Source organism: Osmerus eperlanus, chromosome 19 (assembly GCF_963692335.1).
Source record: "Osmerus eperlanus chromosome 19, fOsmEpe2.1, whole genome shotgun sequence".
Taxonomy (NCBI): domain Eukaryota; kingdom Metazoa; phylum Chordata; class Actinopteri; order Osmeriformes; family Osmeridae; genus Osmerus; species Osmerus eperlanus.
In genome coordinates, this window is record NC_085036.1 from 9,730,098 (window position 1) to 9,742,594 (window position 12,497).

The window sequence follows — 12,497 nt, forward strand, 5'->3', positions numbered from 1 at the left end:
ACCATCTTTTAGATGGACAATGTGGTCCCTCTTAAGAACCAAAACAAGAAGTATATAATGGATTACAGGGTTTCATTAAGTGTGTACAAATAACGTTTCGCTTCAGGTTGTTGGGATGTGGACATAGAGGTCCAGTATAACACACATTCTGTACCGCCTCCAAGACTTCATGCCAGGGCTTGTTTTCACCACTCGATCCTTTCAACGATAATAACTTAGCTATGACAACTGTGCCGGACAGGCGGGAATTTAGCAGCTGCACCACTGGCTCAACAAATGGACAAGAGATACCATGACTTTGGGTCATGTGATGAAAGCAAGGAGAGAGACAAACAGTCCCAGTGAACAATAGGTGAGACGTAAACACGTCTGTCTGTGTGTGTGTGTGTGGGGGGACGTGGGGAGGTTCAGGCACCAGACTAAGTCAACATGGCTGCTGACCAGTGAAGTGTGGGTTGTCGCCGAGCCTGCTGAATGATGACATCACTGAGAGCTGGCTAGCGTATCAGCTGACAGGGTGCAGACCAGCGGTGAAGTGGGCAGATCTTCCTGTCCTGTTCTCTACTCACACCGTGACTTTACCTGCTTATTCAATAGACACCAGTGCCAATTGAGCTGACAGTTTTAACATTTTAACATCGAACATGTTTCCATTACTGCACTATTAAGTCTGTATAGTTCTACAGGTAGTTTTTTTCCTAGGTTGCAAGGAGAGTTGAATGGACACCCATGTCCACTACACCTCTCACTTTTGTCATTGCTAAAGAAATAGTGAGCATGTTTTTTTTATAGAACAAAAGAGGAAAGAGTGAAGCATTAGAAGACAAATGCCTCATTTTTGATACTGTAGTATCCAACTGCAGTAATTACTGAACCAAGATCATACACAGACATGTCCAACATAACCCAGCTGAACTAAAGCCTTCTCTATGCTTTAAAATAACACTGAATGTACCAATCAGATCCTGTCTCCTGGTGCTTATTGTGCTTATTGTTGTCACTCCACGCCTGGGTTTAAGCGTAGACTGTTTAGGCAGGATGACGGTTCTTGCAGTACAAGAGCATTTTTTTGTCCAGTTTTCAGATGTTCTTTCAGTACTGTCAGTTTGATTTACATCACCCAACACGATCTTGATTGTTGATGATTATTTCGGACCATTTGCTCGCCATCTATATGTTAAAACAGTGCACTGTTATAGCCGCTAAACCTAACCATAACCTGAAACCAACATTAATGATCAACAACCAAGTAAACCGACCGTTTTCTGGCTAAATGGATATCCCATGTAACATAAGAACACAACTTTTTTCAGATTATGTTGGTCAGAGGTAGACTTCTACCTCTGAAGGCTGATTGTCCGATCAGTGACCAAAGGTCAACAACCCTTCAGAAAACCGTCTCTCCCCTGCACACATGTTTTTCATCGTCTTGTCTGTCCCACGTTGCAGACAGATGCTCACGATGTACCAAAAACATGGATCTGATTGTTGGGAGTGATTTCCTTGTTGTTGTTGGTAGGTTGTTTTTTCCCCTGTACATTATTTGACCGGCATGCTGTACTGGTCCATAGGGCGGGGGTTATGCTGTGAAGAGGGAGGGGAAGAGGAGCTCACTAACAAGGGGGTAGGGAACAGAAGTCCAGCTCCTGTGGTTTGCGTTTCCCGGTACAGTGGTCACGGGGTAGCAGCAGACCTGTCTGGGTGGTGCAGCGCAGGGGCCGCCTCTTAAAGCCCTTGCCGCAGGATTTGGAGCAGGGCGACCACTCCCCGATATCCCACATGGGACAGGGGTCCCCGCACACCCTGGTGGCCGAGGGTCTCTGCGTGGGCTCGCAGTCCGCCCTGGGCTCCCCGTCGGGCCCCAGACACTGCACCATCCTCCTCTGGAGCCCGGCGCCGCACGTCACCGAGCACTCGTCCCACCCGGCCGACGACCACTTCCCCGGGAGCGAGCCCTCCTTGCTGTAGGAGGTCTTCTTCAGGACGTCCCCGCCCTTCTCCTCTTCTCCCTCCTCGGCCAGCACACTGTTGTGGGAGCGGGCGCGGCCCTCCTTCTTCAGGGCCTTGTCCTCCTTGCTCTCCCTGGACAGGTAGAAGGAGTAGCGGATGCGAGGAGGGGTCATCTGGCCCACGGAGAGCACCTCCACAGTCAGGGCCTCTCGGATGGGCTTGACGGCCAGCAGGGTCTCTGACTGGCCCCCCGTCCCGCTGTAGCGCAGCAGGCTTCCCTTCACGATGATGTCCCTCTCCACGGCAGACACCACGTAGTTGCCGTTGAGCAGATACTGGCCATGGTGGTTCTTCACGGCCAGGTAGTTGTCATCGCTCACCATGCCCTTGTAGCCCCGCTGACGGACGTCTATGTTGGAGGCTCCCACGGGCAACGTGACCACGAAGTTATAGCCATGTCTGAGAGGAAACACATCGAACACGTCACACATACATTCACTGTTTACATACTGTATGACTGTATACTTCGTGTTGAAAGAAATTTCAACACGATTCAATATCGTGTTGCTAGCAAGGATGACAAGTATAGTTTCTAAACAACAGCTGTGCATCAGCAGACTCACATGGGCTTGGTGAAGAGGCCCGACACCTTCTTGCAGCTCTTGTTGTCTCCACCACAGATGCCACACCTGTCAAACTTCTTACTGGAGCCCAGCTTGCCGTCACAGCCAGCCTTGATGCACTTCCCCTGGACACACACGGCCGAGGAGTCTGGGGAACAGGGAGTCCCATCCACCACCTGCAGGATGAAAGGTATGCTTAATCCTGCTGGTCTGAGGTTGATCCCTTTGACGGGCATGATAAAGTGTAAATCTACAGGATGATATGACAAAAACTCTCCTGCCACGCTGACACTAGACAAGCAGCCTTGAGACATGGTAGAAAAACCAATGTGTTTACATTCCTCCCTGGTTCCCCTCTGTCTGAACAGGACCCTAACACATGACCAGTCTGAGTGGAGGCAGTCGACCATGTCGGTCTGCTCCCCATGTCTGTGTCTGCAGGGGTCAACGGGGCTGATGAAAAATGTGACCGATAACGCAACGTGTCTGTGAGCATGGCCTCAACACCGTTTTTTCCATCACATGACGTGGCACGTCCAAGGTCTAGACGAGGGAGACACAGGGCTGCTGGTTCGACATACAGCACAGTGCTGTAAGATAAGCCACCAGGCAGCCTTTTCTGCCTCTGGCTTTTTTTATTCGACAGCTAGCCCAGTCAGCAGCTAATCCCACTTTGGTGTGGTGTGGCCCAGTGCTGCGTCCTCCCATCCCCCTGTGGGTCTCCTGGCTGGAGGCTCTGGCAGGACGACACAGTCAGACGTGGACCACAGCTCTGGGCCATGACAGGGGCTCCTGCTCAGGATCACTCCACACCACGCTATCTGAGAGAGATAAGCCCTCTCTCTATCCTATCTTCAGTTCTGTCTTCCTCTCTCCTCTCCTCTCTTCTCTCCTCTCCTCTTTCTCTCTCTCTCTCTCTCTCTCTCTCTCTCTCTCTCTCTCTCTCTCCCTCTTTCTCTCTCTTCACTTTTCTGCGAACTGTAAGTAGTTAGGCTGAGCTGAAGTTATGTTTGTGGGCCCGGTTTCCCGATAATGATGGTCGTCTGATGCATGTAACTTTCCAACAATGGAGATTGGGAAACAGATGTACAAACCAGCACATAGATTGTTAGATAGTGCATAGTCAGTATCTTAAAATACATAGTTGAGAGTTTGTCTGCCAGAGTAAGCTTGCTAATGTGACATACAGTCGGCCTAACCATATTCACATAGCAATTAAGAGAAATATTTCTCAGTGTTTTTCAGTCAGGGCTGCTAACCTTGGGTGCGAGGACGTAGAAGTAGCCAGTCCCATTGGCTCTGCAGATCAGCTTGCACTTGTCCTTTGGGGAGACCCCAGAGTACTTGGGCACCCACACCACGGAGGGTGTGAGGCGGTTGGTGTTGAGGCTGAAGCCGTTAAACGCTTCACACTGCTCCTCGCGGTAGCTCTTACCTGCACAAGAGGGAAGCAAGGGTCACAAGGTCAAAGGTGAAGTGGCCTGAGGTGGAACCAGAAAACATTGAGCATAGTTGTCTGTTTTGAGCCAAGTGGTACCTGTGTCGGGGCAGAGGTTCAGGTTGCAGGAGCGGTACTTGACCCGCACACCTTGGCAGTATCTGCCCCCGTTTGATGGTACTGGGTTCTCACATTCTCTCTTAGCCAGCTGGACGCCTCCTCCGCAAGTACGGGAGCACGACCCAAAAGCTCCCCATTTACCCCATTTTCCATCCACCTGGGGAAAACACACACACACCACACACACACACACACACACCACACACACACACACACAGTACACACACACACACACACCACACACACACCACATGTGGGTTATGTCAGGTTTTGCAACAACATGATAGCCTAGCTACGTCACCCCCACCGCAGGGCTCCCTGGTGGTACTCTCCTGTCCGCACGTACACAACACTTCTCGCGCCGCCGCGAGAATTCTTTGAAAGATGAGCTTTTACGAGGTGTTTGAGGCGTGCGTGTGTGTGCGTGTGTGTGTGTGTGTGCGTTGATGCGTGTGTGTGTGTGCCGTGCTCGCCGTACCTTGGCCGTGTGAACGTCCCGCCTGTTGATGCAGACCCCCCGCATGCACACCTGTCCGTCCCCGCAGCTGGTGCCGTCGGCCCAGGGGAAGTGCCGCGTCTGGCACACCAGCTGGCCGCGGGTCTTCCCCGTGCACCACAGGCGGCCGCAGGGGGGCTGCATGAAGGGGCAGGGCTTGGAGCCCTCGCCGAACGCCAGCTCGCACTGACGGTCCAGGCTGTAGGAGGTGCCGGGGAGCACGTCAGGCAGAGCCAGGGGCTTCTGCGGCTGGTCCAGCAGACACTCGCCTGGGGAAGACAGCAGAGCAGCCGTGAGCCACACCAACAGTTACCCTTCCAAAGGGATTAGCTTTGTATTGTGTTTCTTTTATACGTTTGTAAATTCAACGCGTTTGGTATGGTTCGGCGGACGTGGACATGCATACTTTGCACATTGCACGTCGCTTGTGTGCACAGGAGTGTGTGTGTGTACGAGCGTGCGTGTGTGTGTGTGCTGATTAGACCAGCGAAAAGCCTCATGGTCAGTCACCCAACCATGACCTTGCAACGTCGGCCCTTTGAAGACGGGCCTTCGCAATCTGTGGATGGTTCATTACACAGAGCTGCCGAAGACCAACCCCATACACACACACGCGCACACAGCCAGACACAAAACACACACGGGAGGGAGGCACCTCTTTCTCCTAAAACACACACACACACTCGCCGCTCTTGCTTAACCCCTCGCTGTGCCTGAGCGGTCTGCGTCGTGTCTGCTCTGGAGAGCAGTGTTACGATAAGCAGCAGACAGGGCTTCTTCCTGGAACAGCCTATGAATAGTCTGGCTTTGACAAGCCAGTGCTAGGTAACATGAAAGACTAAAGGACGAGTCGGACGAGGAGACACGCCTTCTCACCCAAACAAGAGTAGATCAGGAGCAACCACATAACTTCATTTAACCTATTTACATCCTATGGAGAATTCACACAGCAGCCAGGGAAACAGACTCTAAAGGGTGACATTCCACATCTCTCGCCCTGTCTGAGAATCATTCCGCGCTTCTGTCTAGATTTCCTGAAAAGGGCACAAAAACTAGCAGACCGTCATTCTATTTTAACCTTCGTGGGAAACAGTGAGGACTACACCTAACTGACCAAACCTTTTTGGCGGTTCTCTGTGGAACATCCCCTTTAATTTGGGACAGCTGGTCAGGATAGCAGGCCTTGAAATACCAGTTTGTCACTGAACAGAATCCAGACCTTGGGGTTCGCCCTGCTTGGCACACTTTCCACATTCAAGAGAATGGCTGTCTGAAGGCAGTGTAGAGCAACTCAATTCTATAGTAGTCTACACTAGAATGTGCAGCTCTATGGTGCCAGAATTGTCTGCAGATGATCCACAGCCGATTTCCATCCAAATTCTAAGTCGATTGAGGACTCTTAGGCGAAACAATAGTTAGACCAGAGGAATACTTCCACCTTCCGAAATAAGTGCTACTTCTGCCATTACCCCATTCATCCATGGGTCCCCTATGACTGATCTGGTGACAAACATGCCAGAGTAGGAACAGAGAAAGCTTTGTGATTACGTGAAGAGTGTTAAGATAAGCATGTGATTATTCGATGTGACCAGCCGGTTGCCAACACAAAATTAGATGTTTTTACGTTGTCAACCCATGAGCACAGACCGATGCTACGGGCGCCATGGCGATGGTGTCTCGAGCAAGGCTTCACGTCTCCATATCAAACACTCTCCCTGCTTCCCCGTGTCTGCCACACCCCTGGGGCCAGAGGTCAGAGGTCAGGGGCCAGGCGCTGACTCACCGTGTCCGCTGTCCAAGAAGTCAGTGATGATGGCGGCGCTGCAGGGAGACCAGGGGCTGGTGCGGTTGATCTGGATGAGAGTGGGAGACATCATGTGGTTGTCCTTCAGCTTCCCAAACACCTCCTCACAGGCCTTCACGTTGTCATGGGGCATGTTGAAGACGTGACCTGGAGGGGGAAAGGAGGCAGGCAAGTGGGAAATCCTGTTAGCTGCCTGAGTCAATAGAATGGAAATATTCAGCTGTGGTGAAGGCAGAGTCAAATTTAATACTGATACTAATATGAACTATCTGTCCACACTTTAGCAGCTTTTGTTTCCGTCCAAACTACAAGCACCTGTGCCGGTTTGTTTTGGGATGCCATGTTGAAAGACAGGAAGTGTGTGGTTTTTGTGAGCACCCTGCTGGGCGGAGCATGGCAGACTCACCAAGCTCGTGGGCGGTGGTGAAGGCAGACGGCAGGCCGTCATCCTCGATCACAGAGCAGCTCCTCTTGGGGTCGCACATGGTGCCCACGTCGGCCATGCCCAGCGTGTCACAGGTGGAAGACCCACAAAGGTCCTGGACAGAAGACACACACCACAGACACACGCTTAATTCAGTGAATTCAATACTATTAAAAAGCTCAACTGGACTAAATGAGGTGACTTCGATTCATGCCAAGTGTTCTACTTCCATGTTTGGTACAGTACCGAAGAGACCCACCCAAACAAATCTATGAGGAAATAAATATCTCAGATTGCAAAACCTTTTAGCCAGCAGCTAAATTTCCAAATATTTATTTCCTATATTTCAGGCGCAACCATGTTTAACATCCATTTGGACCAGTTGACTGTGTTTCATCACCACAGGGCACACTGAAGACCAGAGTAGTCCCTTTGACCTGGAGAAGGTCTCTGCTGTACCTTTGGTGATGGTGTGGTGGTTTGAGAACTTCCACCCATGTTTTAATCCCATACAAACACACTCCAAATCCCCCAATCTCAGCACCCATCACCCCCCTACACTACTTTGATCCTACATTTAAAACCCCCATCCAAAGTGAAGCCTTAAAGTGCTGTGACAAATTATTTACAGTATAGACCACAATTGCTGGCCGTTGAAAATCTAAACCAGATGTGTTCATGTGTGCAGGTCTGTGTGTGGGAACACTTATTAACACAAAAAACACAAGACTAAAAAGGAACTGTGTTCCTAACTCTGACCTACTTCTTGCATCCGCAGTATATCTTTCCATTGGTTGTGGATCCAGCTGTTTAATAACAACGACCAATCCTGACTAGCTCTAAACAAAGCCCCACGAGCAACCATGTTTCTGTGGTGTCTCTTTAGCCTTCAGAACAGAACATTTAACCATGGACCACTTTTTCTGAAGCGCCAGTAGCCAGTGGCAAGCATGTTGCAACGATTCAAATCACACTGGACACCACACCATCAGGTTACGACGACCACTGGAAAATGGGCCCGATGCACCAATATCACAGTCAGGCTTTATGAGATCTGGAAATACTTAGGTGTGTTCTCCCCCTCCCCCACCCCTCACACTGGTGTCTATCATGGAAGTGAATAGCAAACTTAGTGTAGCGGTACTATCAGCCATCCCTCTCTAGGGAAATATGATTTTGGCAGGTTTACGGTAAGAATCCATTACTAATTTCTTGGAGAAAGGGCTTTCACATACGGTGCACATTCTGTGCACATCGCAATACAGTTGTGCAAGCTGCAGAACAACCAGTGCCGTGGCCGCTCCCAGTGATAACTGAGGGATCTCCATACAAACTACGGCTGGGTACGCACTTTATCAGACACAGCCTGTGCCTCTGGTTATTTTGCAGCCGAATGGAAACCATATCCAATTGGCTTTATCGCTCAATGTCACATAAGTCACCCACATACACACTGCAGATGCACATGTGGCTGTTCTCCAGAAGCCACCTCCCTGTGGCTCTAGTCATGTTATTTCAGGAAATGGGATGTTCGTGTTCAGCGGGAACTTGTGGAGTCGCAGTATACTGTAGCTGCAGAATAGGTGAGTGTGACATTAGTATGCATGCCAGTGTGTCACATTACAGGCCATGTTCTCCTATCATATCACCACTATGTCAGAGAAGACTCCTCAAACAGCACTGACCTAGTTGGCACCCAGTGATACCAACATCAGATTTTCATTAGAGTTTTATAAAGTCCAAACTGTTCCATGTGTGTGTGTGTGTGTGCCCCCCCCCCCCATCTCTCTCTCTCTCTCTAACTTTTTCTCTCTCTTTCATCTTCTCTTGTTCTCCCACTCTCTGACTCACAGCTGAGAGACATGACTCTGACTGTTAACCTCCGCTCAGTTTTACCATGTTTAATCAACATTGTGATTTGTATAGACATAAGGGAGGAGGAGGAGAGGTGGGGATGGAGGGGGTGCAGGGAAGTTAGGATTACTGCCAATAGAGGAAGGAGAAAAAATGAGCCGAGAGGAGGGGTAGCTGGGTAACTGTGCGTCCCACAGGGAGTATCCCCTCTCATAATTACAGCTTCCCAGCTGAAGGTGAGTTCTGTTAGTCTTTCACGTCCACTTCAATGTTATGGAATACTAATTCTCATTTCTCTTGTGAAATGGTCTGAACGCCTGGGGCAGCTTACTGAAACTGACTGCATCAAGTCTTTTTTGCTTTCTTTAACAAGTCCCATTAGAGTTAACTTTACTTCATGGGCATGGGATTGGAATGGATTACCTGACGGAACCATGCAGTTGCCAGTAATGACAACTCAATAGCATAGCACATGCAAAACTATTCTTAGTACTTTTGATGTTTACTGGTCTTTTACTTCATAGCAACTCCATGACCAACAAACAGTCAACGCTTTACAAAGTACCTTCTAGAGTACTCTCTAAACAATCTACACAAATATTATGCATATTGATCTATTGATACTGCATGTTATATTCCTGTATGGTAAAAACTAAACTAGATTAAAACAAACAAAAAAGTCTAGTACTTGCACTGAGCCATGGCATTGTTAGGTTTTTCCAAATAGATTTTGAGGTTGACAGGCTTGTATGGTGCAGATTAGAATGGAACAAATGATTTGGTCACTTTGGGGTTTGAGAAAAGAGTCAGACTTTAATGGCCCAGTATGCCACTCTACTCCAATCTAGTGCTCCTAAATCTTCTTTTACTGGGTGTAAATTTTAGGGACTTGATGAAGTGTGTTTTGAGTTTATTTTCGTTGTTGGCAGTGTGTCATTTGGGGTTGTTGTGTTGTTTACAGGTTCAGATGTGTTTCCCCTTATTCAGTCCAAATGTTGGTCAACACTCTGACAAATGTCTCAAAGGAGTCTCATACATCTGGAGTCAAGGACAGCCAGAGAATCAAAACACTTGTTGTATAACTCAGGGTGCTGATGTTACTCAGTTGGGAAGAAACACAGGTAACTTATTTGACAGGTAAACCTTGCAGTTTAGTCTTATGTCTTTGGCATTGCACAGAGAGACATAAATAATCTGCTGTATAATGTGATCTTCTATGTGACATATTGTCAATGAGGCCAGGGGCTGACGCAGCCTCTGGCTCTGTCATTACCAGCAGAAAGCTCTGAGTCTGTAATTGTTTCCTCTGTTGATATTGGAGGTGGCAAGTAACTCTCGCCAACTAATGCTTGCCTGCTTTCTCCCTGAACAGCTCACCACAGACAGAACTATGATTAACCAATGATTAATTATTGTGTATTTAATTACTTGTCAGTCTTTTGGTCTGTTTTTCTGCAAGCACAACAAATATGCTATCTCAGCTAACTGAAATCTGACAGAGTGAACAGGTTCTGGCTGGTGGTTCATCTAATGTCAGCTACACCGTGTGCATGGAGTTTCACATTCTGGAAGGAATGTAGGGGTCATGTAAACTCTGACCCTGCATAAGGAGTTGAGAGACAATGACGAGTTACAGAGAAAACGTTTTTTAAGTGTCATACTGTCAACTGCTTCTCTAATGAACTCGAATGAAACCAAGTCAGATGGTTTTGTCAGGTGTGGTCATCTCAGGTCTGTCACATCCATCCACAGTCTCTCAGCGCAGGACGACTGCGTGTCCAGTCTCGCTCGGCTCGGAGCGATGGGTGGTCCCTTCCCCGCGGTGGGCGTGTCTCAACAGCTGGAGATGGTCTCAGTTCCCCAGAAGTGGTGAGTGTGTTTGAGTACAAACCAGTTAACATTAAAAGCTGATCTACTTGTCATAATATTGGAGAAAGAGTCATAATGGCTGTTGGATGAGACTGTGTCCTGTTGACAACAGCTCCCTATCCGTAAGTTTCCACACATGGAGAGAACAAGGACCACTTCACAACACTGTTATTAACTGACTGTCACAATTCTGAGCAATTAATAAAGTTTCAACACAGAAAAGAAAACATAGGCTATTGGTAGTGTAGGACAGAGTGTTAGCTGGAAACCCCCATGTGAAAAACGTGGTATGGTCTTACCTGCTTCGTGAACAGGATAGCTGTATCCCAGTACTCAGGGTGCTTGTCATTATTCTTGTTCATCTTTTTCTGCCAAGTGCAAAAGTTCCGCAGAGTCATGGCTGCGTTACCGGAAACCTTAGGTCCCTTGTCATCCTCGTTTAACACTATGAACTTGACAACTATGATGCTGATGGAGTTGAGTATACTAGGGTGTTTGTAGAGTCTAGCTGCCACTGACATAAGGGTTAGGAGGTAATGTTTGAGATCATCGCCATGGAATTGTGCCATGGACTCATCAGCGACGATCAGCGCTTCCACGTATCTGGGGACAGAGGCGAATCTTTTGGATCTACCCAAGCCCTTTAACATTGTTTCGGCCACATCGTGTCCGTTTAAGTGCTTGTATTTCTGCAAAGACTGGGCGAGCTCGGGGCTCATACCGGTGTCCACTGCGCATCTGGATGTTGAATTCCCGCTAAGGTTGTGGTTTGCACGGCGTCGGAGAAAGTGCGCGCTCTTCGCGCTCCAAGTGTTTCCCAAAGTGGTGTCATTACGGACCGGGGTGATGAAATATTCCCACCCGTTGAAACCGAATGCCCCTTGCAAACCCTTGCACAGACTCAATGCTGCATAAGAATACTGGTCTGAGTTGACGTAGCCGGAGTAGAAGCACCGGCTGAGGTCAGCACCAGCCGCAGCATTGGACGCTGAGGCAGGGTCCTGGGCAGAGATGGTGGGGGCAAGGAAATTAGAATCTGGATGTAATTCGAGCACCAAATCCTGCTGGAAAGCATTTATTTTAAGAATAATTCTCCCTTTTAGAATATCCTTAGCGTTGTCAAAACCGTTATTGTCATAGTTTTGGTCATCCAGTTTAGTTGGGAAGCAGAGTTCACTCTCCATACAATGGGCAAATTCTGAGTAAGTTATGAAAAAGTAGAAGAGAAACACTGTCCTTATTAACATGAGCATGTTTGTATTTAGCAATAAATGTAATGTTTTGGAATGGAAAAGAACGAATCTGCAGCTCAATATATGCTAAGATAAAGGTCAATACGAGAGAGAATAATCCAAGGTGCAATATTTTAAAACATTGCCGCTGTACGTCCTCTCAGAGTAAAATCCTCCAGGGTGTGACTCGTTCCCATCTTCCACCTGTCTTCTGAGGAGATTGCTGCCTTCTGAGGACTTTATGCATTTGGCGTCATGTGTAAACATAAAGACATTGTAATGCGTGTTTTTTGGGGAGGTGCTCTGGAAAGCTCATTGGTTATGCGTCTAGGTTCAAGGTTTACTCAGCAACCACTCGAATCTCTGCAAGTATTAGCATCATCCTCCGCTACATAAAACCGGGTCTCCCTCCCACTTTGGCGACTGTGCTTTGCGCGTGGAACTTATTCCACCTCCACAGCACATCTGTATCCAACGAAACGCCCAAATCAACGCGTCTCGTAATACAATCTATTGCCAAATCAATAGCATAATCCAATTGATCATTTGCTGATGTCTACTTTACTTTCTTGAATACATTTTCGAACATTCATAACAAATAGCAAGCGTAAATGAGTGCGTAACTGCACACAGCTGTATTCCGTAGCCTAAGTATGCGTGCAAATGACTAAAAACTGTTAGCCCATG

The 12,497-nt window shown here is 48.2% G+C and overlaps 1 protein-coding gene across 1 annotated transcript; it reads right to left on the reverse strand.

Annotated features, from left to right (window-relative positions):
- Positions 1-799: 799 nt before the first annotated feature.
- On the reverse strand, positions 800-12,164 carry adamts15a (ADAM metallopeptidase with thrombospondin type 1 motif, 15a). Its single transcript, XM_062485113.1, has 8 exons — positions 10,878-12,164; positions 6,838-6,970; positions 6,411-6,578; positions 4,610-4,896; positions 4,111-4,288; positions 3,833-4,008; positions 2,574-2,749; positions 800-2,409 (listed from the first exon to the last, which is right to left on the reverse strand). Exons 1-8 carry the CDS (start codon positions 11,829-11,831, stop codon positions 1,614-1,616), a joined length of 2,868 nt encoding a protein of 955 aa, XP_062341097.1. The 5' UTR covers positions 11,832-12,164; the 3' UTR covers positions 800-1,613.
- Between the last annotated feature and the right edge of the window lie 333 nt (positions 12,165-12,497).

Bases quoted from the DNA above. Each gene is read 5' to 3' on its own strand.
- adamts15a (XM_062485113.1), bottom strand. From the start codon at position 11,831: ATGCTCATGTTAATAAGGACAGTGTTTCTCTTCTACTTTTTCATAACT. The intron at 6,579-6,837 runs GTGAGTCTGCCA...TTCCCCCTCCAG, and splicing joins CACCACCGCCCACGAGCTTG to GTCACGTCTTCAACATGCCC. The intron at 2,410-2,573 runs GTGAGTCTGCTG...GTTTCCTCTCAG, and splicing joins GGCCTCTTCACCAAGCCCAT to ACATGGCTATAACTTCGTGG.